The sequence below is a fragment of the Lactuca saligna genome, chromosome 4, assembly GCF_052625555.1.
Source record: "Lactuca saligna cultivar CGN05327 chromosome 4, ASM5262555v1, whole genome shotgun sequence".
In the NCBI taxonomy this organism is placed as follows: Eukaryota; Viridiplantae; Streptophyta; class Magnoliopsida; order Asterales; family Asteraceae; genus Lactuca; species Lactuca saligna.
In genome coordinates, this window is record NC_136420.1 from 24,004,797 (window position 1) to 24,028,290 (window position 23,494).

Genomic DNA, 23,494 nt, shown 5'->3' on the forward strand with positions numbered 1-23,494 from the left:
TGGAGTGGGTTGGATGATTATTTGAAGGCTTGGAGAAAATGAACTTTAAAATTGCAAGATGCGGGAGAATATTCGATCGTGTGGAGGTCGTTAATCGGGCGAGTTTACGAGCTTTGGAGGATTTGGAGAAGCCAAATTGGGCTTAAAATAAAGTGAACTTAAATAAAAATAGGCTAGAAGTTGTTTGGACTTGAACTGGGCCAAGTGGGCTAAGCTGTGGAGGCCCAAACTCTCAAGAACTCATGATCTGATACCACCCGTGCAAACCCACCCGCGCAGGGTTGCGCGGCCATGCACGACTCTACAGGGGCAGTTTCGGAATTTCATTTAGAGGGCTATGTGGTGAAAGTTGGTGTGCATCTTTTGCACACCCTTGCACATCCGAAATTTGAACAACTCTTTGGAGATTTTGGAGCTTTTGGAAGGCCAAGAACCCTCAAGAACTTCATCATTTTTGCTCTTGAATCTTGTAGAATGTATGGTACAATCTTCTCTAACTTTGTTTCTTTGAGTTTAGCCATGTTTGACTAAACAAAATTTGGTTGATTAGGATTAAATCCGATGGTTGATTGGTTTCTTTGAAGACTAAATGCTCTCTTGTGTTGAAGTTTATGGGAATGTTTTCTAGCTAAACATCTTGTTATGTTTGTTTATCTTTGATCATGAGCTTAGATGAATAAATATTTATTTTTGTTGACTAATTTCTTGGTTAAGTAATGGACCCTCAAATTAGTAAGAAACAAATGGTTTATATGTTTGTTTTCATTTCATTTAGACCATGGGAATGTTTCCTCCATAATGATAATATAAGCATTTGATTATCTTTTGGACTTGGTAACTCTTAGAACCTAAAGCTAATTGATTTTCACAAGATTATATGCTTCATTGATTTTGTGACTTTATTTAAGAGAATGTGTTAGAGCTCCTCTAATCATTTTAATATCTAAGAAGAGTTGAGGTAATTTGTGCTTATGAGTTGCTATAGCCAAGTTAAACCAATTCACAATTGTTGTTTCTTTTAGCCTAATGATAAGTCAACTATGTCATCCATGTGGTGTATCCCAATATCAACCAATTTCACTTCATTGAATTTAATCAAATCTTTTACTTGTTTACTTGTCATATTTACATTCTAGCTAGTTTTAATTTTGTCAAACAATCAAAAAGATTTAAACCCCCCATTTTACTTTTACTTTTGTTTTACAAGTACGTGAACAAGTGATTTACATAGAGATTTAAATTGAACCAATCTCCATGGATACGATCCCTTTACCACTATACACTATTTTAGTATGTAATATTTAGGGTATTAATTTTGTTGGACATCTTTTGTTGTTGAAACGTGGTGGAGATACGGTATTGAGGGGTTTATCAAGCAGATCTTTAATGGTGATTTTGGAAGGGGAAATATAGTAAGTGATGAGTTGTATCTTCATGAATGGTGGTGGATCCAGTGGTGGCTCCCATATTTTTGCCACCAGCACTCGATGTTTCTTCGTCCTCTGACAAACTAAATAGAGATGGATCGATGACGGTGAGAGGCTTCTCAAACTTCTGATGCGCAACATATATAAGCGACGTTGGACGACGATAACTCGATTTTCAAGGCATAACAGAACATAGCAACCATCTCAAAAGTCTCTAGACCAGTTCGTGAAACTTTTTCCTCACATCTGATTTCAGGTTGCTGACGGGAAAGGATTGCAATGGATTTGTGGGAGTAGAAGGCAACTTTTGGTTCTAATGGAGAGGGCAGTTCAATGCTTTTGGAGGTGAAAAAGAAAGACAAATTTGGGTCGGTGTGTTTACGAGAGAGAGAGAGAGAGAGAGAGAGAGAGAGAGAGAGAGAGAGAGAGAGAACATGTGGGTTGGGTGGACCAGACATATTTTTTAATTTTCTTTTGTTTGTTTTTTAATTAATAAGGTATTAAAACAACTATAAAAATACAAAAAAGAAATGAGAAGAGCAAAACAGTCCTTTCAATTTTTTTGGATTAAAATCACAGTAAATTCTAGATTTTAGACCTTCAATGCAAGTTAAAAACATTTTGTACCCTATCCAAAGTTTTTTGAATAACACAGGAGTTTTGTCGTATGCAGATAATGGTTTGTTTGATGATTGCCCAATAGAACAAGAAATTTAAAAAGGAGAAAAATGCAACCGACACTGGCCATGAGGTTAAAAATAATAATAATAATAATAAAATGAGTAGATTATTGAAATCATCTCTATGGTTTGGTCAAAATTGCACGTTTAGTCCCTAACTTTTTTTTGCACTCAGATTGTCCCTATGGTTTGGTTAAAATTGCACATTTGGTACCTAACTTTATGTATGTAAGGGATGAAAAACGCAACAAAATCAAATCATAGGGATGATCCGGGTGTGAAAAAAAGTTAGGGACCAAACGTGTAATTTTAACCAAACCATAGGGATGATTTCAATAATTTACTCTAAGAAATTATTTATAAAAAAAAAAAAAAAAAAAAAAAAAAAAAAAAAAAAAAAAAAAAAAAACCCGACAATGGTCCTATCTTAGATTGAAAGACAATGATACCGAATTGTGACATGGTCTTTGAATAAAAAGATCAACAAAGAAACTTACTTACAAGTTGCTCAGCTGCAAACAGAAATGATTTGCATTACGAGACCAATGACAAACTTTGAGTAGTTGTGGGTTATGGGAGACCAAAAAAGATTAAAAGAAATGTTTGTTGTTTTGCCTTTGGACATTGTTGATGACCAACAAAAAAAGTTTTCAAATTAAGTCCTTGGAAGCAAGCCATAATTGTACAAAGCTAACATTTAGTAAAGGTTTATTTTAAGTCTAGTGTGGAAGTAGTGCAAAAGAACCATGAAAGTTGCTTTTGTAAAGCTTGAAGGTTGTTTGGAAGCCCATTATGCAAAATTGTGGAACTATATAAAGGAATTAGGGAAATATAACATTGGTTCAACTATTAAATTAGATTTTAAATTTTTAATGCCATGCAGGTTGGAAATAACTACTTTAATCGTTTCTATGTTTTTTTCAAGAGTATAAATAATGGGTGGATAGAGGGTCATGAAAGTAATTAACCTAGATGGGTGCTTTTTTATTGTTTGTCAAATGGAATTGCTTTTAGCACTTAGACATGATGCAAACAGTCATATGTACATAGCTATCCGCACAGCTTTTTTCGTTGGAAACAAGGAGACATAAAAACAGTTTATAGAATTGGTGATGGAAGACGTAGGAATAGATATTAGCACCGGTGATGGAATGACAATCATCATTAACAAACAAAGCTATGTCTTCCTAACATTTTTTGGTTTCATGGTATACTTTTAGATCTAACTATTTTTATCGTTTACAATGGATTAATAGAAATTGTGAAAGAAATGATACCACATGTAGATTATCTCGAATATGCAATAAATATATACAGGAACTTCAACAATAGATTTAAAGGTGCCTTATATAGAAAAAAACAAAAAACAAAACAATATATATATATATATATATATATATATATATATATATATATATATATATATATATATATATATATATATATATATATATATATATATATATATATATATATAGTAACTTAGTAAATTAGTGTTGATACATACAAGTAACTAATAGAAAAGATAACCGAAACTTGGCACAAGGCCTTCATTGAAGTGGATATCGTATGTGATGCAGCTGGGAATGGAGCGACCGAGAGTTTTAATAGTACAATCATACATAGTCATCCGAGGTCAATAATTATAATGTTGGAAGAGAAATTGTTGCTTGATTCAAGGTTGATATGCGTAGATTATTGCGAACGTGCCAAAAATATAAAATACATGAACTTCAAAATTATAGATTCAAATGTGTCTTCTAAAAAATAATCAGAAAGAAGTCAAGTCCACAACTGAACAATTTTTCATTTTTTCCATAAATCAAATCAAAGAAATTAGTGTTGATACACACGTGTACTTAATGGAAAAGGAACCCAAAACTCCGTACAAGGCCTTAGTTGAAATGGATATGGTATGTGATGCAACTGAGAATGGAATGTAGTTTTAGTAGTGCAATCATACATAGTTGTATGAGGCCAATAATTACAATGTTAGAATAGAAATCACTAATTGATTCGACCAATCGATATATATATATATATATATATATATATATATATATATATATATATATATATATATATATATATATATATATATATATATATATATATATATATATATATATATATATATATATATATATATATATATATATATATAGAGAGAGAGAGAGAGAGATCATTGGTGTAATAGTGAATGGTATATTTGGGTATTTAACACATAAATAAGACATCATTAAAATACTAAAATACCCTCACATGAATGGCATATGATTTGGTTAATGATTAAAATAAGACAATGTTAGACACAAAAATACTATTCGTGAAAGTTTTAGAAAATATAGAGATCATTGATATTATTAAAAATAAAATAAAATAAACCTTAGTTTCTGGCTATTTGTAATGCATGGACTATCTATGTAATTTTGTGTAAAATTAATGGTTATTAAAAATATATATATAAAAAATAAAAAAAAAAATAAAAAAAAAGTTCAAAAGCATATCAGTGTATTATATATAAACTTTTATTAAAAAATAGCTATTTTCTGTTGTGTTATTAATAAACCATAAACTCTAAAATTAAAATTTCATAAAAGCATGGGCCGTTTTGTCATTTTGATTTCCTACACCAAAGAGCAATGTCAGATGCAGGGCAACAAGGAGCCATTTTGTGCCACTCCGTTCCTGAAAAACACAGATGCAAGGCTCCATGGCTTCTACCGTCTTTTCTATGCCTTCGTTAGTTACAACGCTCAAAGCTCAAAGACCAAGACTTGTCCTTCTTCCATGTCGTAATTTCATTCAACCTAACTTAACCCTCAAATTTCCCAGGCATGTCTTCGCTTTCCAATCTAGTTTTCTTATTTTTACTAAAATTATTAACAAGCGTTCAAGTAAGTGTTTCTGCCTTTGATTACTCAATTCATTTCGGTTAACAGATTGGGGATTTCTTATTCAAAAACAAAGGAATCAAGACAGGTTTCCCCTGTTGTGATTTCTTGTTTGGTTGAAGATAATCCTGAAGCGTGTCAAGAATCGGAAGGATCTTCTGGCTCTCACGAATCAAATCCCGTATGTACATCTCTTTTTAATTTGTTGTCTTGTTATAATCATTCACAATGACATTTCGAACTTGGTGAAAATTATTGATGAATTTGGCATTACTGTAACCTGGAATTGACTGCAAATAATCAAAATTTTAGTTGCTACTAAATTGAGAGTTAGATTTTTTTGTATGATTGATAATAGGGGTTTGTGTTTAGAATCAAACAAAGTTCATATAATTTGTTACTTTACTACTTCTGTTTAAGCCAAAAGGATACAATTTCAAGATAATGGAACGCCTACAGTTGAAAATGATCAAACATTTCACAAATATCTTTCTTAATTCATGATTTCTTATCAGTTCTTGAACTTAAATTGTTGTTTCTTTGAACATGGAAACTTGAAGGGAGCAACAATAGACCTCAAACTCCCGAGAAGAAGCTTGTTATTGCATTTTACCTGCAATTCTTGTGGTGTAAGATCACAAAAGCTCATAAACAGATTAGCTTATGAAAAAGGGACAGTTTTTGTACAGGTATTTTTTCTGTTTCATTTTCTCAATATCACAAATTCAATGAAAAATGTTATTTTTCTTTTTTTAAATTCTGATGTATGGATTATTTGTTTTCACTTTTCAGTGCACAGGGTGTTTGCAGTATCACAAACTTGTTGACAATCTGAATCTTGTGGTTGAATATGATTTAAGGGAGGAAATAGATATAACTTCTGATACAACAGATCAAGTTTAAGAAATCAACATGAGTTTAGATTTATTTTGTAAATTTTGATCTGGATTTTGCTAGTATAGATATATTTATTTGCAAGGAGTTTTGAATCATATAATGTTTGGAAAATGCTAACTTTTAATTACATAGAAGTAAGAATCTTCATGGGAGAGTGTCTCTTTTTAATATGTGAAAATCACTTTGACCATTTTACCCCTGTTTAATCATATCTTAAAGGTAATCATTGGTGGTTTTCAGCTGCAATTGGATCCAAGTTTAAAGATAAATAGTGGGTGGGGTGTGGTTGTCTTTTCTCTACTTTGACCATTTTACCCCTGTTTGGTTTTATGGTGTGGGGATGTTTTGGTGTCATATGCTTAAACGTTTCATCCGTTTTTTTAAGACCTGGTGCTTTTGGATTACAAGGTTGCTGGTGGGAGAGTTTTTCAATATTTTGACCATTTTACCCTTATTGGAAAATGTAAATTTTTACTATTGGAAAATGTAAAAAAAAAAATTTCAATATAATCAACCACATAGATTTTACCAAATGTTTTGAGTTTTGGGTATAGTGCAATTAGTATCAGCTAAATAATAATACATTTTAATTCCTTGTTATATTTAACACCTCAAATCTTTATTATTATTATTATTATTATTTGACTAATTAATTTATTTAATTTTTATCTATGATATTAAATAGCCATTTGTGATGGTTATATAATATTTTTTTTTTATCTTTTCTAAAATTTATAATTATGTACATATTGACTAATTAATTTATTTAATTTTAAAAGCAGTCACATTTTTAAAATCTAATATTAAATATGAAATTTGTAACGGTAATATAATATTTTTATCATTTTTTCACAATTTTCTAACTATATATAATAATTTTATCTTTTATTTTGTTAACATTATTAAATATATACTCTAGATTTTTTAAATGATAATTAGCGTGGCATACGAACTAATGAGATTCAGTTTTAGCTTATAAACAAGGTAATCAATCAGTTAATTTAAATAGCTTCATACGAAAACAAAAGTTAATGTGATTTTTCTATTATTTTATTAGTTATAATAATATCTATATACTATTTGTATTTATATTATGTGAGAAAATGTTAAATAAAAAGGATTGAATGAGAAGTTTATTTGAATTTGAAATCTAAATTAAGTGAAATTTATGAGAAAAAAAAACATAGGAAAAATAAATAAATTAAAATTATATGTTTAGTTGTTAGACCGTGTACTAAACTGATTAATTATAAGAAAATATTAAATACAAAGATTTAAATTGTAAATTTATTTGAAATTGAAATTTAAAATATAAAATTTGAAATTAATAATCATTATGATATTATGATATGTTTAATTTATAGAAACTAAATTAATGATATATTGGAAATGAAAAAGAAAATAAATGACAAGTGGAATTGTTAATAGAGTTTAGCTATGAAATTGACTAACATATGTATATTATCACGGAATTAAAAAGGAAGGAAATTAAAATTTGTATAGCAATTACTCTAAGAGTTTAATATAATTAAATACTTTACATATATATAAACTATGTATTTAATTCCAAAAATTTTAATGTAAGTAAAATGAAAAAAACGTGAAAAATAAAAAAATCCATAATATTTAAGAAAATTAGATGTGACAAAATCATAAAGAACATGACATGTGTCAAAATCGTTTTCATTTATTAGGTTAGATTTGTAATTTGTTATTATTTTCTTTATAAGAAATAAATAAATAAATAAACATATGCACATTTACTTATCCCAATTATAAAGTATACTTGAAAATATTTTATTTGATTCACGTTCAGATATTTAACAAAATGCATTTAGTTTCTCAATAATACTTCAACTAAAATCTATTAAAAATGAAAACTATTAAACTTACATATCATAAAAAGATGAAGAGATCACAACATGGTTTTTGATTTTGAATCACACAACATATCAAAACAAACACATTCCCAAAAAGAATACTAATTATTAAATACAATGAAGAAACATCTCATCTATAAACAAAACATGACATTGAATGCACCATGAATCTTACTCAACAACTTTGAATGATGATGATGACGATTTGTAACGATTGGAAGACACGAAGGTGGTGGAGTTGGTGGTTCAGTTTCAGTTTCAACTTTCTTCTCTTTCTTCTTTCTTCTTAACTGAAAAAACTGTTGCATCACATCTGCGCATTCTGACGATAATACCCCTCTTCTTACACTCATGTTGGGGTGGAAAGGGTGGACAGGGGCAGCTGGTTTATCAGACCCATTTCCTCCATCCACATCAGAAAACAATCTACAAAAAAAAAAAATCAAAATGAAAAATTTTTAAATCTTGAAAACCCTAAAACCCTAAACCCTGAAAAATACCTGATCCAACTCCCATCGGCTCCAAGGAGCTTATTTGGAGCTCCCCATACAAGAGTGTCAATCCGGGCTTGAAGGATTGCTCCAGCACACATGGGACATGGTTCAAGTGTTACATAAAGTGTGCTACCCTAAAAAAGATATTAAAAAAAAAAAAAAAAAAAAAATGAACAACACAAATATATAAACATTATATAAAAAGATAGTGAAAAAAAAATGGACATAAAGGTTATGTTTGGTGTACTAGCTAAAAAACTAGTTGATTAAAAATAACGTTTGGTAAAACTATAAGTTATTTAAAAGAAGAGATAATGACATAAAAACCCTTAGATTTGCAAGTTTTTGTTGGTTTTACCTTTTTACGGATTTTAGGTTCGTTAAAACCGGATATTTGCAACTTTTTTTTTTTTTTCAAATTTACCCTCTGATTTTTTAAAGTCGTTACAGAAATGTTCGGTTTTATCCTTTTTTCTGGTTAATGGACCTAATTTGACTTTGGGTAAAACCAACAAAAACTTGCAAACATAAGATTTTTATCCCTCCAAAGCTACAATAAATAAAACTTAGTTATCAACATACAACGAATATGTTTTCTACAATTAACTAAGGGGTATATTTGGAATTTTTTTAAAAAGCTATTTTAAAAAAAGCTAGTCTAAGTAGCTTTTTTAAAAAGCTAACTTATATGCTACTTTTTGGTTTACCAAACATGACAATTCAAAAAAGCTCGAAAAATCAGCTAGCAGTGATGTGCCAAACACAGCTAAAATGTGTTACCGAAAGTCTCCATGAGCGTAGATTATTTGACGCCTCGCGTATACAAATCATCTCAGCATGAGCAGTGGAGTCACGCAACTCTTCTACCCTAAAAAACACAAATTTTACTAAATGACCATTTTACCCTTACATTTCAAAAAAACAAACTTCACAATATTCATCCATTCATTAATTTGGAGGAAAAAAGAAGAACGAAAAATACATAAAAGGTGAGTGTCTTAATACATTAAGTCTTTATTTTCAGATTTGAAGAAACTTACAGATTATATCCACGAGCAATTATCTTCCCATCATGAACAAGAACAGCTCCAACAGGAACTTCCCAAAAATCAGCACCCTTTTTAGCTTCCAAAATCGCTTCTTTCATAAAAAATTCATCAATTTTTCTTTGTTTTGTTTCTATATCATAAGCTTCCTCCCATTCATCAAATCTATCTTTAGAAACTTGATCTATTCTTGCAAGTTTCCTTTGCCTCAATGCTCCAGTAGATAAAATCGGTTCATCCACTTTTACCATTTTGCCACTGCTAGATCCAGGTGATGTTTCATTCGTATTTACCATTTTGCCACTGCTGGAAGCAGGTGATATTTCAGTTGTATTTACCATTTTGCCACTACCAGATGCATCAGTGTCACTACTCCCTGATCTTTTCACTACAGGAGACCTTCTCATGCGAATTGCAGGAACTGGAAACGATGATTCTTCAGTTACAGATGGAGGAGACATGGTTTTGGATGAAGATTCTTGATTAGGGTTTGATGATGACGACAATAACAACAATGGTGAATCATCTGTACGCCTTCTAGATCTAGATCTAGATCTAGATCGACTTTTTGTAATTCCTGTTTTCACATTTTCATCATTTGAATCTTCATGTTCATGTTCATGTTCATGTCCAGAAAACCATGCTTCACTGTTTGATTGAATCGATGAAGCTTTTGAAATATGTGTTTCAGATGACCAACGAAATCGGATTACATCTCCAATAACATTCCATAATGATCTTCCATTCTTTTTTAAAGATTCACCAGATGTAGTATTATTATCATCATCATCTTCATGCACGAAATCCTGTTCATGGGTTTTCTCCTCTTGTTGATTTTGAGAAGCTGTGAGTTTGTTATTTGCATTCTTGACAAAGTCACCAAGAAAATGACTTGAGGATTTGTGTTCTTCATCTGCTGATGCAATCACATCAGATTGATGGATTCTGGAACTCTCATTGATGGTTTCAATATGTTGAGATAACTGGGCCCCACTTTCTTGAAGATTAGTTTCGGTTTCAGGGTTCAGTTTTAAAGCTTTGTAAGTAGTAGATGACTCCATGCCAATATTAAAACTTGAAGCTTTTGTTGTTTTTTTACCAGTTTTCATTGATTCTGAGGTTCCTTCCATTAATTCCACCCTAGATGATGAATTCTTTTTTCTTCTTAGATCAAGTTTTTCAGCCATGGTAACTTTCTCTGCTGTTCTTGAATCATCTAAATGCAATTCTTGTTTTTCACTTCTCATTTCAGATTGTGTGTGTGAAACAGAAGAGTTGTCAGTTTTAGCAATTTGGGTGTCTGAAATTCTTGAAATTTCCTGTTTTTCTTCTCTTCTATCTGTTGTTCTTGAAGTATCTAAATGCACTTCTTGTTTTTCACTTCTGATTTCAGATTGCGTGTGTGAAACAGAAGAGTTCTCAGTTTTAGCAATTTGGGTATCTGAAATTCTTGAGATTTGTTGTGATTTCAATCTAGATTCTTGTAATGAGGTCATCTGATTGATTCTTTCCTGTTTTTCTTCTCTTCTATCTGTTGTTCTTAAAGTATCTAAATGCAGTTCTTGTTTTTCATTTCTGATTTCAGATTGCTTATGTGAAACAGAAGAATTCCCGGTTTTAGAAATTTGAGTATCTGAAATTCTTGAGATTTGTTGTGATTTTAATCTAGATTCTTGTAATGAGGTCAACTGATTGATTCTTTCCTGTTTTTCTTCAATCTGAGAACTAACTTGTGTTGAATTGTGTTCCTGGTTTTTAATTCTCGCCTCAAGCATTGAAGAAGAAGATGAAGAGGCTTTTTTCATGTTATTATGATGAACTGATGATTCTGAAATCACATTTGATTGCTTTCTGTATTCGTCTTTTTGAGTAACATTCTGAACTGATGATGTATTTAACTTATTTTGCATGGTGGAGTTCAATTCCATCTTATTATCTGTTTCTGATGATTCCATGAATCTTTCATACTTCATTCTTGATTGAGATTGATCAGTGATTCTATTAGCTTTTTCACTATGTTGACTAATAGAAACTTGTGATTGCTGTTGACTAGACTCTACATTAAGCTTCTTTTCAGATTTCTTTCTCCATTCTTCATTCCCATAATAACTTTCTGCACTATTCTTCTTCTTCAAGATCTCATGTCGCCTTTCAACATTTTCTTCATCATAGCTTTTATAACAATCAATTCTCTGATCATCTTTATAATCACCTGAAGACTCTCCAACATCATGTTTGATTTCAACATCGTTGTCACTATCAAACTCACCTGTAGAAGAAACCGAGTAATAAGATGAACAACTAGACCCTTCTTTCTTTCTTTCATGGTTGTTCTTTTTCACAAAAGTTCCCCTTTCTTCCTCTTTTTTCTTGTTGATTAATCTCCTATCTTCTTCCTCCATACACTGGATTTTTACAGATTTATTATCATGCTTCAAATCCCTCTTTAAAGCACCAGAACCCACAATTTTTGTTTCATGATGATGATCCTTCTTATTGGTTCTTTTTCTCTCTCTAACACCAATGCTCTCTAACCCAACCTCCTCAGTCAACAAATCAAGCAACATTTCAACTTCATTCAAGCAATCATCTTCAATGGCATTACTAAATGACTGTTTTTTCTTCTTATCTTCAATCCCCCAACACCTACCCTTTCCTAATTTCCTCTTCTCCTTGAAAGAGGAAAGTTTTTCGTAGTAATAATTTCGATCAGAATCAGTAAGCGACGAAAACCCAGAAGTAGTGTTACAAGATTGTCTCCTACTACCATGAAAGGTTAATCTTTTACTAGGTGAGAATTGAATCAAGGTGGATTGTCGCAACCCGTTACATAAATAGCTAGGGTTTATTCTGGGCAATCTGTTATAAATTAAATTACTATTAGCAGCACAGCAACAGCAGCAACAACAACAAGAAGAGCTGAATGATGATGAGATGAGTAAAGGGCTGCTATCGAATCTAGCATCCAGGTAGTAAGTAGGATCAGTGAACAGTGAAGATGGAGAAACTCCGCATCTAAGTGATACAGCTGAGTTTAAACAAGTGGTGTGCATCATCTTTACTATCGATTGTTGAGGAATGAAGGGATTCTTTCTTACCTTGATGTTAGAAGTGAGTTGTTGAAAAATCTTTGGATTGAAGCATCTGGATATATTGCCATCTGAGAGTAGCAGATAGATCAGATGGAAGTGACGGAGTTTGAGGATGGAAGAATTGGGTTAGCTGAACGCTCGAAGCATCCCAGTTAACAAAAACAACCCACGGTATAAGTTTTAACTTTTAACCACTATCTTTATTATTTTTAAATTATTTATTTTTGTTTCCAAAAAAGATTTGAACCAGCTGCTTGTTTTTTTAATCTAAAATGTCTGCAGTTTGCGGATCACATCTGTCCAAATCTCTGCAGTCTGCAATAAGAAGACTGTTTGTTTTTAACGTTTGCAGCTATTGAAATAAATTAATTTTTCAAACTTAATTTCATGTCATAACGATTAAAATAACGATTAAAAATGCATTTTCAGTAAAAAGAGAAAGAAAAAAAAAACGGGTGGTCTTTTTTTTTTTGGGTTAAAATGAGGTCTGAAGACCTTTGAAGACAGTGGCTCATGTCTGCGCCAGGAAGACCTCGCGCAGACGTTTTTTGGTCTGCGCACTTCCAAAAAACAAACACTCTACGAGGGCATATGTCTGCGCGTTGTCTGCGCGGCGCAGACAAAAGTGGTTGCGCAGCTCTTCACAAAAAAAACAAACAGCCCCTATAGACAATTTTTCATAAAACTTAGCTCCATTGATATTGCTTTATGGACACATGCGTCTCAGAAAATTTATTGTTTGATTGTAAATTTGAATAACTTATTGGATAATGAAAAATGATCGTATTAGATTGTTGTTCGGATTAAAACTTTATATATGAAATGGTTCTCCTAAATCCTAAGCTAGAATAAAAGAAAGAAAGATGCGAAGTTTAGGGCAAAATTGTCTTTTCGGTTCATTCGGTCAAAAAAGATATAATTTTGGAGATTTACAGGAAAAACATCTTATCGGGAAAAACTTTTTTTGTACAAATCAAACGGTCTTTCTGACCTATTCAGTCAGAAAGATCTGTTTGGATCTGAAAATATATCTATCAAACGGGATCTTATATGGATAAACTACAAGTCACTTGATATTTCAAACATTATCTTTTAACCTCTTATATGGCATTTGACTCAAAAACTTAGAGGGTGTTTGTTTTTTCTCTGCAGGTCTGCGTGACCTCTTCTGTCTGCGAGGCGCAGACCACACGCAGACATAATGGTTTGCAGTCTGTTTGTTTTTCTGAAGTGCGCAGACATAAAAACGTCTGCGCGAGGTCTTCACCACACAGATATGGGATAGCATCTTCTAAAGTCTGCAAGCCCTTTAACCTAAAAAAAAAAACGCGTCTTTTTTTTTTGCTTCCGCCTCCAGTCCTCGTCCAACCCTCCCAGAAAAAACCCTCCATCGATCGATCGTGCTCCACCTTGCAGCGACCACCACCGTCGCAACCCTCCTCTCCGATCAAAGCCATCGATCGCCGCCTTCCTCTCCGATCCGGCGTCCTCCGATTTTCCGACCATCATAGTCGATTGCAGCAGCCGGCGAACAACAACCCTCGATCGATCGATCGATCGTACTCCACCCTGCTCGCCGCCGTTAACCAGCGACTCCCTTGTGAAGCCACCGGCCGGAGACCGTCGCCCCCACAGCTACACCGGAGACTTCGACCTCACAGGTTCGTTTATTATTATTTTTTTCCTGCTGTCAATCTTCCTTCTTCTCCCGACTTTCTGTTATTCCCTTCTTTCTGTTGCATTGAAGCTATAGTTCAGAATTTATGTTAATTGATGCATAACTCATAAAAGAGCTGTAAAATAAAAACATTTGTAATGAAAGTAATTTATCTTTGAATGTGAAATTGGATTTGATTTTGAATGAAATACCGAGATGTTAAACCTGTAACATCTCCAACTTGGTTTGTTTGATCGAAAAAGTCCAATTATGTATGTGTTTGTGCTTCAATTAGCAATTGAACCTAGATGTTAAACCTGTAATGGTAGCACCCAAATTTTCTGTTTAAGTATGTTATTGTCAAGCCTGGGCATGCCTCCTGTTGTTTTGAATGATGTTCTTATGATGCTTATATGATACCTTGAATGTAATTTAGGTTATATACAATAACAATGTTAAATTTCCACTCACCCATATTATCAACAATGCTTATAATTAGAATTGATTGTATTACTTAAATATGCAGTAATTCAAAGTTATATATATATATATATATATATATATATATATATATATATATATATATATGATTATTGATTGTGTATATTTATATGATAGTGTATATGTATATGATTGTTGATTTTGTATGTATATGATAGAAAGCATCAAAAAGAGACATAAGTTTTGTTTATTTTATAGAAGTAAAGTTTTTGTCGTTAAAGTGAAGTTTATTTGATTTATAAAGTTTTTTAGAAAACTTTGAATTAAAACACTCTAATTGAGGTTATTTATAATTGAATAAAAAGTTTCACATTATTGTGATTGAAAATAAAACAAAATTACAAATTTGTCGTGAAAATAAAAACTTTTTCTTGAAATAATGATGTTTATTGTTATTTGAAATAATGATGTTACTTGTTCACTGTTTATTGTTATTTGTTTTGAATGATGTTCTTATGATGCTTATATGATACCTTGAATGTAATTTAGGTTATGTACACCAACAATGTTAAATTTCCACTCACCCATATTATCAACAATGCTTATAATTAGAATTAAAACACTCTAATTGAGATTATTTATAATTGAATAAAAAGTTTCACATTATTGTGATTGAAAATAAAACAAAATTACAAATTTGTTGTGAAAATAAAAACTTTTTCTTGAAATAATGATGTTACTTGTTCACTGTTTATTGTTATTTGGTTATTAGAGATGGGAGAAAAACAACAATGGACCAATGAGCACTTAAAATGCTTATTGGATACTTGTATTGAAGAAGTAGAGAGTGTTGGTAGAAAAGGATTGAGTTTGCAGAAAGATTCATGGATAAGGCTTGGAAGAGTTCTTAAGGAGAAATTTGGGGTTGAGTTGACTCAAAAACAAATGAAAAACGCATATGACAATCTGAAAGCCAAATACACTAGATGGGTATATTTAAAAAACAAAACCGGTAATATATACAATTCTCAAACAAACACTTTTAATTTAACAGCCGAGGAGTGGGATGATTTTAAGAAGGTACATATACATTAATATACAATAATATGTATATATATATATATATATATATATATATATATATATATATATAACATTTACGTTTGAAGTTGCCAAATATTCTTATACTATTTCTTGTTACATTTGGGTTTAGGGGCATCCGAAAGCTGCTTCTTTGAGAACAATTCCATTGCCTTTTCCAGATCTTTGTGCACGTCTTTTTGATGGAAATAGTGCTACTGGTAATTTTAGGAGTTACTCAACCCAATCATCATCAGTAGCTGGCGCATCCTCCTGTCGTGTTCCACCACTTCAGATCACCGCCACCCCTTTTGATGCAATGGATGATGGTGGTGTTGACACTTCTCATCATGAGCCACCACCTTCTGCTGCTTCACCTTCTGCAGCTTCACCTTCTGCTACTTCACCTTCTGCTGGTTCACCATATACTGGTTCACCATATACTGCTACACCATCCGGTAACCCCAACAAAAGGGCTAAACCCTCAACTCCTGTAGCTCCTAGTGCCTCATCGTCTGCTTCTTCACCTGATGGAACTTCTGTTACTGCTGACGATTTAGCATTTGAAATGAAGAAAGCTCTACAAAGTTTGACTAAAGGGTACACAATTCCTTAGTGTTTAGAGAAGTTAGAGGTCCTTCAGTTAGGCCCTACAGATCCTTTACGCTTTGTCGCATATCATATTTTTGGAGGAACCCTGAACATGAGAGAGATGTGGATGCATTTGCCCGATGTTCCCGAGATATTACGAGGGTGGCTTGAGATGACGGGTACCAGTTTAGGAGTTTTGAAGGATGGGAAGATTGTTCGATGATTTTCTAGTGTTGAAAGTATTTGTTAAGTCTTTTTGCCCTTGTTGGAACTACTTTGTTAAATGTTTTTGCCTTTGTTGGAACTATTTTGTTAGGACTTTTTGCCCTTGTTGGAACTACTTTGTTAAATGTTTTTGCCTTTGTTGGAACTATTTTGTTAGGTCTTTTTGCCCTTGTTGGTACTTGAAATATGATTAATGGAATGTTTATTTGATACTTGAAATATGGTTTATGTAATGTTATTTTGGCTTGAAATATGATAAATGGAATGTTTATTTGATACTTGAAATATGGTTTATGTAATGTTTTTTAAAGTTCTACTTTGTTGATTTTAGGTTCATATGGATCACGATCAAAAGTTACTTCTCGTAATTCTAATGTACCTATACATCCGTTATTTTTGGAAGAGGGGTGTGAAACGATTGCGGGATAATGATTCGGAAATGACGGGACACGAATACACATTGGAGTTATTACACCGTAATCGTTTACAATGTGTTGAAGTATTACGCATGTCCCGTGAATCTTTTGTACGACTATGTGCTCATTTTAGAGCAAATTACTCATTAAAGGATAGCAAACATGTATCGGTTGAGGAAAAGATGGCTATGTTTTTGATGATGATCGGACATAATCAACGTTACGTGATTATCAAGCGGAGATTTCAACACTCGAAGCAAACAATTCATAAATTTTTTTATGAAGTGTTGGAAAAAATGATGCTTTTCGCACAAGATGTTATAGTACCAACATCTTTTAATCCGAATCCAAACATTCCAGGACATAATAGGAGGCTACGAAGGGTTTTCAAAGGAGCAGTTGTTGCACTTGATGGCACTTTGATACATGTTGTTGTCCCTGCTAAGAAACAAGACTTATATAGAAGTAGGGGAAAGGGAGATTGCTACCAAAACATATTGGCAATATGTGACTTCAATATGATTTTTACATTTGTTGTGACCGGGTGGGAAGGGGTAGTGCATGACTCTAGAATATTATCAGAAGCAGTAGCCGATCCACAAGCATCATTCCCGTTTCCACCACCAGGTAATTTTTTGTTTTTTTTTAATATTTTCATTTTAATTTGAAAATTGATTAGTGTTTTGCATTTTTTTCAGACAAATATTATCTTTGTGATGCCGCGTATGCACACACTCGAGGATTTATGGCCCCTTATCGTAATGTGAGGTATTGGCTTGGAGATTTTCGTCAAAGACGTGCATTGACCAATAAAGAAAAATTTAACCATGGACATGCAAAACTTCGAAATGTCATTGAGTGTGCTTTTGGTGTTTTGAAAGCACACTTCCCTATATTGAAGAGGATGGCACCATTCCCGTTTGTGACACAAAGAAACATTGTCATGGCATGCTTCGCGCTTCATAATTATATAAGGAAAGAAGGATTGAGTGATGAGTATTTCGCACGATACGATGAACCCAATGTCCCGTTTCGAAATAACAATGTGGCCATTGATGATGATGAAGACGGGATTCCAACATATGGTACTGCAGCAAACCGTGAATATATGACTCAGTTACGTGATGAAATTGCTGATCAGTTGATGCACAATATACATTGAATTGTTTTAAATGAAATTGTTATTGTAAAACATTTTTTTTTATTGTATGACTAATTTAGTTGCATGAATTTTATTTTCAATGTTATAAGACTATTATTATTAAAATTTTGGTGTTGAAAAATCATTTTAAGTTTGTAAAATAATTTTATTTAAAATTCAGTTTATTTCAGCAGCCTGCAGACGTTAAAAAACAAACAGTCTTCTTATTGCAGACTGCAGACGTTTGGTCCACCTCTTCTGCTGCAGAGGCTTGCAGATGTGGTCCGCAGACTGCAGACATTTTGGCTTCAGAAAAACAAACAGCACCTTACAACTTTATCTTTAACCTCTTAACTAAATATAGAGAAATTAAATATCCTCCTATTTTTTGTGTCTAATATATTCCTACCTAATTTAGATGATGACAAATGTTATTTAATTAAATTAAAATTTGAATGAGATGTTTAATTTATACACTTGTTATCATCTTAAATGGATAGGAAGAAAATTAGGAACAAAAAGTAGGAGGATATTTAATTCCTCCTAAATATATTATCTTATGTATTTACACTAACATCTTTAACCTATAGCAGTTTTTTATTTTTTATTTTTTTAAAAAGAAATTTACAAAAATAGCCATTTACACTAATGATATTACAAAAATAGCCAAAAAAAATCGAAATTACAAAAATAGCCACCCATTTCGCAGATGAGAAGGTCCCATCTGCGAAAGTACCTTCTCATCTGCGAAAGTACAAGTGCCTAAAGCACAGTTGTGCTTTAGGCACTTGTACCTTCGCAGATGGCCTTTTTGCGAAAGTACAAGTGCCTAAAGCACAGTTGTGCTTTAGGCACTTGTACCTTCGCAAATGGCCTTTTTTTTTTTTAATTTTTGCGAAAGTATATATAGGGGTTATTTCGCAGATGGAGTAGGTCCATCTGCGAAATCCTCTCATTGTATATGCGAAATCGTGTAATTTTTTGAATTTTTTTTTTTTTGTAGGTTGACTATGAAATGGATTGTGTTGATTACGAAATCAGGTTGCTATATAAATAGTTTTGTAGAAAAAATATCATTTTGGTTGTTATTTGTTTAGGAACTCTCTCTACAATTTTCTCAAAAAATGATTGAATATATGGTTTGTCTTGTAACCGGTGGGAGATGGCAAGTTAATGGAACTAATCTGGAATACATATATCCACAGGGAGGTATTTCTGAACTTGCTTTGATATTTTCTGAGTATATTAGTTATAGTGATTTTGTATCTTTGGTAAGAAGCAAAATTGGTTTGTTAGACAAATATAGAATTAGTCTTCGTTTCCACCATCCTGAATTAAATTATTATATAGCTATAGTTGAAGACATGGATGTTAGAATGTTGATAAACGTAATCAAATGTAGTGGAGGAAGGGCTGTGAAAGTGTTTGTGGTGGTTGATGAAGTTGAGGAGGTTAATGGGGGTGGTGAAATTGGAAACCAGGTTGTTGGTAATTTATGCAGTTATAAAGGGAGCAACGATCCGATAGGTACTTTCAATACTCCTAGTGTACCTCAGTTTCACAGTGTTGCTGAAAATGTTAATGTTAGTTATTCACCTATTCACTATGTGGAACCTGAGAATTACAAGTCTGTTGGTGATGATGATGTTGGTACATATCTTAATCATGTGGGTGGTCGTTGTGATGATGTTGTCGAACAAGAAGTTAAACTTATGAATAGGCGTGTGGTAGATAAAACAAAAAAGAAAAAAAATTCAAGTAAAAAAAATGAAAAAAATCATGTTTACGGGCATTATGTTGATGTTGGTGATGTATGTTTAGATATAAGCGAGCTACAAAGCAATTCCGATAGAGATGAGTTGGGTGATGAAGTTAAAGCTAAGTTTCCCGATAACCTTTTTCACGGTATGCCCCCTGTACCAGCATGGCCAGTTGATATTAATGAAGATATCCCAACACAGATGGTAGACATGAATCTTCAAAAGATTCAATGTGAGAGTATATTTAAGAACAAAGAACTTTTAAAGCGGTGTATTGGTAAAAAATGTCTTCGAGAAGGTTTCCAGACGAGGACAAGTAGATCCACCAAATCAAGGTATGAAGCTGTGTGTGTTTCGAAAAATTGTTCTTGGTTACTAAGAGCAAAAGCAATTAAAAATTCTGATGGTCTTTTCCAAGTGAATAAATTTGTTGATGTACACACATGTTCTTCAACATTGTTGCAACCTAATCATCGACAAGCAAACAAATATGTTTTGGGTGAATATGTTGCTGATGTTTTGGCTGAAGACTATAGTAGAGTGTATCGGGGAAAAGAAATTGTTAACGATATGAATGCTCAATTGAATATCAATATCTCATACCATCAGGAATGGCGTGCGAAGCAATATGCATTGTTGTCGTTAAGGGGTTCGAAAGAGGATTCTTTTACCAAACTTCCGGCGTATTGTCACAACTTGGCCAAACATAATCCGGGAACTGTCACACATATTAAAACAGATGTTGATGACCGCTTTGAGTTTCTGTACGTCGCACTCGGTTGCTCGGTTAGTATTATCATATTATATTAATTTTTAATTTATATTTTGGTGTATTTGAATAGATATACAATGTATGGTAGGTACGCGCTTTTGTCAATTTTTGTAAATCGACCCTAGTAGTAGATGGAGCTCACCTAAAGGGCGAGTTCAAAGGTACCATGTTACTTGCAGTTACTAAGGATGGACAAAACCAAATATTACCGGTTGCATATGGTATATGCAAAAATGAGTGTACCGATTCTTGGACATGGTTTTTTCAAAAACTACGTGATTGCATAGGAAATATGCAGGAGCTTACAATTATATCTGATAGGTCTCCATCTATAGCAACATCCGTTGCCAACATTTTTCCTCACGCTCATCATGGAATATGTGGTGTCCATTTGTATTTCAACATAGTCTCTAGATTCGGCAAGAGTAAGACGGTTAAAGGAATTTTTTGGGAGGCGTGTAGGGCGTACACAGTTGATGCTTTTGATGCCGCCATGGATGTTATGAAAAAGACAAAAGAACCAGTATGGGAGTATTTGAAAAGTATAAATCCAGAAACTTGGTCCAGAGCACATTTTAAAGGGAACCGATACAATCTTATGTCGTCCAACAGTGCGGAGTCTATAAATGCATTATCTAGACACGCGCGTAAGGTGCCAATACTTATGTTGATCGATTTTTTTCGTGCTACAATGCAACAATGGTGGTTTCAAAGACGTAACTTTGCAGGTATTAAGTAAATTTTTAATATTAATGTTTTATTAATTTTGATGTTATTGATCTTAACTTGTTCATTTTGGCTCTTTTTTTAGCGGAAGCAACAACAATTCTTACCCCTTGGGCGGATGAAATTGTAAAAGAGAACAAGAAAAGTTTTAGCAAATGGGATGTTCGCATGATCTCTAATATGAAATGCGAGGTAAAAAAGGGGGCACAAAATGTGATTGTTGATTTCAAACATATGACATGTACATGTAGGCATTGGCAACTTGATGGGATACCTTGTGGTCATGTCATAAGATGTTTAACAATGAACAATTACGAAGACTGCTCGAGGTATGCATTAAATGCTTACTTTACCGAAACACTGAGGAAAACATATGAGGAATCAATAAACCCTCTGCCAAAGCCATCCGAATGGGAGATCCCCGATGATTTGATGATTGTTAAGCCACCAATAATGGATAAACGTCAGCCAGGCAGGCCAAGAAACACAGACCGCATTCCATCCCAAGGCGAGGGTCCAATTATAAAAGAGTGTTCTACATGTGGTCAAATTGGACACACGAGAAATAATTGTACTGGAAGGGCGTTTGGTAGCGGAGCACGTCACATAATTTCTACTGCAGAAATGGCATTTAATATTGGTGGTTCAGCGAGTTGCTCACAAACCTATAACGCTGATTTTGATATAAAACATCCTTGAAATGAAGAGTATTGACGAGTTGTTAAATTATTATGTATTGTAATATTTTTATTAAATCTAACAAGACGTTGCTATGCTTTCATATTTTTGTTTAGTTTGTTGATTGTATCAATTAGTGAAGACTTTATATTAAAAAATATAGTTTGCATATTTTTTTAACAGTTACAACATGTTATTTAAAAAAACAACAAACGATCCTTATGCAACCTAATCTATAAGTAATTTTAAAACTCAGGGAACTGCAACGGGTACTTATCTTTCTCCATTGTTATATAGTCATCCCTAATTATCGTTTTGTCTTCGAAACGATCCTTTTTAACCATAATGTGTATGAACTGCTCATCCTTCTCAGCAAGGCGTTTTTCAGTGGTGTAAAAAAATGGTCTACCAAATCACAATAATAACAATCAACTTCGTTGCATGAGCAAATTTCGATTTTGTGAGAGGAAGTCATAATAAAGTCGATATTGTATTAAACTAGACAGTAATGACAAGTCCAACTTTGAAATGACTAGAGATAAATTACAGTTTGACATGACAAAACACTGTAGTAACCTGTATAGATAGACAGTAATGACAAGTTACTGTAGTAACCTGCACATAAAAGTGGGGCCCTTAAGGGACAAGAGATAAATTACAGTTTGACATGACAAAACACTGCATAAAGCTAAAAATCGTAGTCCAAATATAACCATTTCGTAGTCAAAGTATTAATTGATAGTCTATTTACTTATATAAATAGATGTTCACGATATAATAACCAACACCCGAATCACCTAAACGAAACGAATTCCCATTATTAGAAATGTCGTCGAACGCAGCAAGTTCTACGAATGAAGTACCTGGTTCCAATTCTGAAAGGCCATGGACGACAAACGAGGTGTTAGTTCTAACACAATGCTGGCTAAGTGTTAAGGAAGGTGTGTGTTTACTTGCTCCCCCGCATTGCCTAATTGGTGATGAATGGAGTCACATCACATCTTTGTTTAACCATGAGATGGGAGAAGGGCAAAAAAGAGAAAAATCAGATGTTGTTACTAAGTGGACGGATGTAAAGGAACAAGTGACATGGTTCAATCGAGCATGTGGTTATGCGAAACGTAACAATGTTCGTTATCGTGACGAAGAAGAGTTCTTGGAAGTTGTTACAGAGTTTTATATCTGTGAGCATGACGGCAGAGACTTCGAATATGAGGAAGTTTGGAAGGTTGTTAGAGATAAACAATATTTCAAGTAGACGGCTCTATCTTGTGTTAAGAATAACCAATGGACTTGTGTTTTACGTTAATGCTTTGTTCGTATTATGTCGTTGTTTTTCATGTAATTGTTGTGATGTTTTTAATGGTTCATGGAATCCTTGTTACTAATGTATTCTAATATATCGTGATAACTAATGCAATGACCATTTATTAACTCAAGTTAATCATACGAGTTGCTCACATAATAAACTAAAATACATTTTTTATAAAAGAAATACATACGAAATAGATAAATAATACATGAAAATAACCTACTACATGAAAATAACCTAGTACTCAAATAATAAACTAAAATAGATTCTAAACAAACGGGATAT

The 23,494-nt window shown here is 32.8% G+C and overlaps 3 protein-coding genes across 3 annotated transcripts; 2 read left to right on the top strand and 1 right to left on the bottom strand.

Moving 5' to 3' along the window:
* Positions 1–4,746: 4,746 nt before the first annotated feature.
* Positions 4,747–6,068, top strand: LOC145038353 (uncharacterized). Its single transcript, XM_078986740.1, has 4 exons — positions 4,747–4,942; positions 5,050–5,182; positions 5,562–5,690; positions 5,794–6,068. The coding sequence occupies exons 1-4, from the start codon at positions 4,809–4,811 to the stop codon at positions 5,902–5,904; spliced, it is 507 nt and encodes a 168-aa protein (XP_078842866.1). The 5' UTR covers positions 4,747–4,808; the 3' UTR covers positions 5,905–6,068.
* Positions 6,069–7,765: 1,697 nt separating this feature from the next.
* Positions 7,766–12,567, bottom strand: LOC145041390 (uncharacterized). The gene is made up of 4 exons (XM_078989420.1): positions 9,313–12,567; positions 9,053–9,140; positions 8,279–8,406; positions 7,766–8,204 (listed from the first exon to the last, which is right to left on the bottom strand). The coding sequence occupies exons 1-4, from the start codon at positions 12,372–12,374 to the stop codon at positions 7,913–7,915; spliced, it is 3,570 nt and encodes a 1,189-aa protein (XP_078845546.1). The 5' UTR covers positions 12,375–12,567; the 3' UTR covers positions 7,766–7,912.
* A 7,058-nt stretch (positions 12,568–19,625) lies between these two features.
* LOC145041391 (uncharacterized) lies at positions 19,626–21,934 on the top strand. The gene is made up of 3 exons (XM_078989421.1): positions 19,626–20,507; positions 20,582–21,221; positions 21,305–21,934. The coding sequence occupies exons 1-3, from the start codon at positions 19,674–19,676 to the stop codon at positions 21,916–21,918; spliced, it is 2,088 nt and encodes a 695-aa protein (XP_078845547.1). The 5' UTR covers positions 19,626–19,673; the 3' UTR covers positions 21,919–21,934.
* The last annotated feature ends 1,560 nt before the right edge of the window (positions 21,935–23,494 follow it).

Bases quoted from the DNA above. Each gene is read 5' to 3' on its own strand.
- LOC145038353 (XM_078986740.1), top strand. From the start codon at position 4,809: ATGCAAGGCTCCATGGCTTCTACCGTCTTTTCTATGCCTTCGTTAGTT. The intron at 4,943-5,049 runs GCATGTCTTCGC...TTCGGTTAACAG, and splicing joins TTAACCCTCAAATTTCCCAG to ATTGGGGATTTCTTATTCAA. The intron at 5,691-5,793 runs GTATTTTTTCTG...TTCACTTTTCAG, and splicing joins AAGGGACAGTTTTTGTACAG to TGCACAGGGTGTTTGCAGTA.
- LOC145041390 (XM_078989420.1), bottom strand. From the start codon at position 12,374: ATGATGCACACCACTTGTTTAAACTCAGCTGTATCACTTAGATGCGGA. The intron at 9,141-9,312 runs GTAAGTTTCTTC...TGTGTTTTTTAG, and splicing joins ATTGCTCGTGGATATAATCT to GGTAGAAGAGTTGCGTGACT. The intron at 8,407-9,052 runs GTAACACATTTT...TATCTTTTTTAG, and splicing joins TACGCTCATGGAGACTTTCG to GGTAGCACACTTTATGTAAC.
- LOC145041391 (XM_078989421.1), top strand. From the start codon at position 19,674: ATGAATAGGCGTGTGGTAGATAAAACAAAAAAGAAAAAAAATTCAAGT. The intron at 20,508-20,581 runs GTTAGTATTATC...AATGTATGGTAG, and splicing joins ACGTCGCACTCGGTTGCTCG to GTACGCGCTTTTGTCAATTT. The intron at 21,222-21,304 runs GTATTAAGTAAA...CTCTTTTTTTAG, and splicing joins TCAAAGACGTAACTTTGCAG to CGGAAGCAACAACAATTCTT.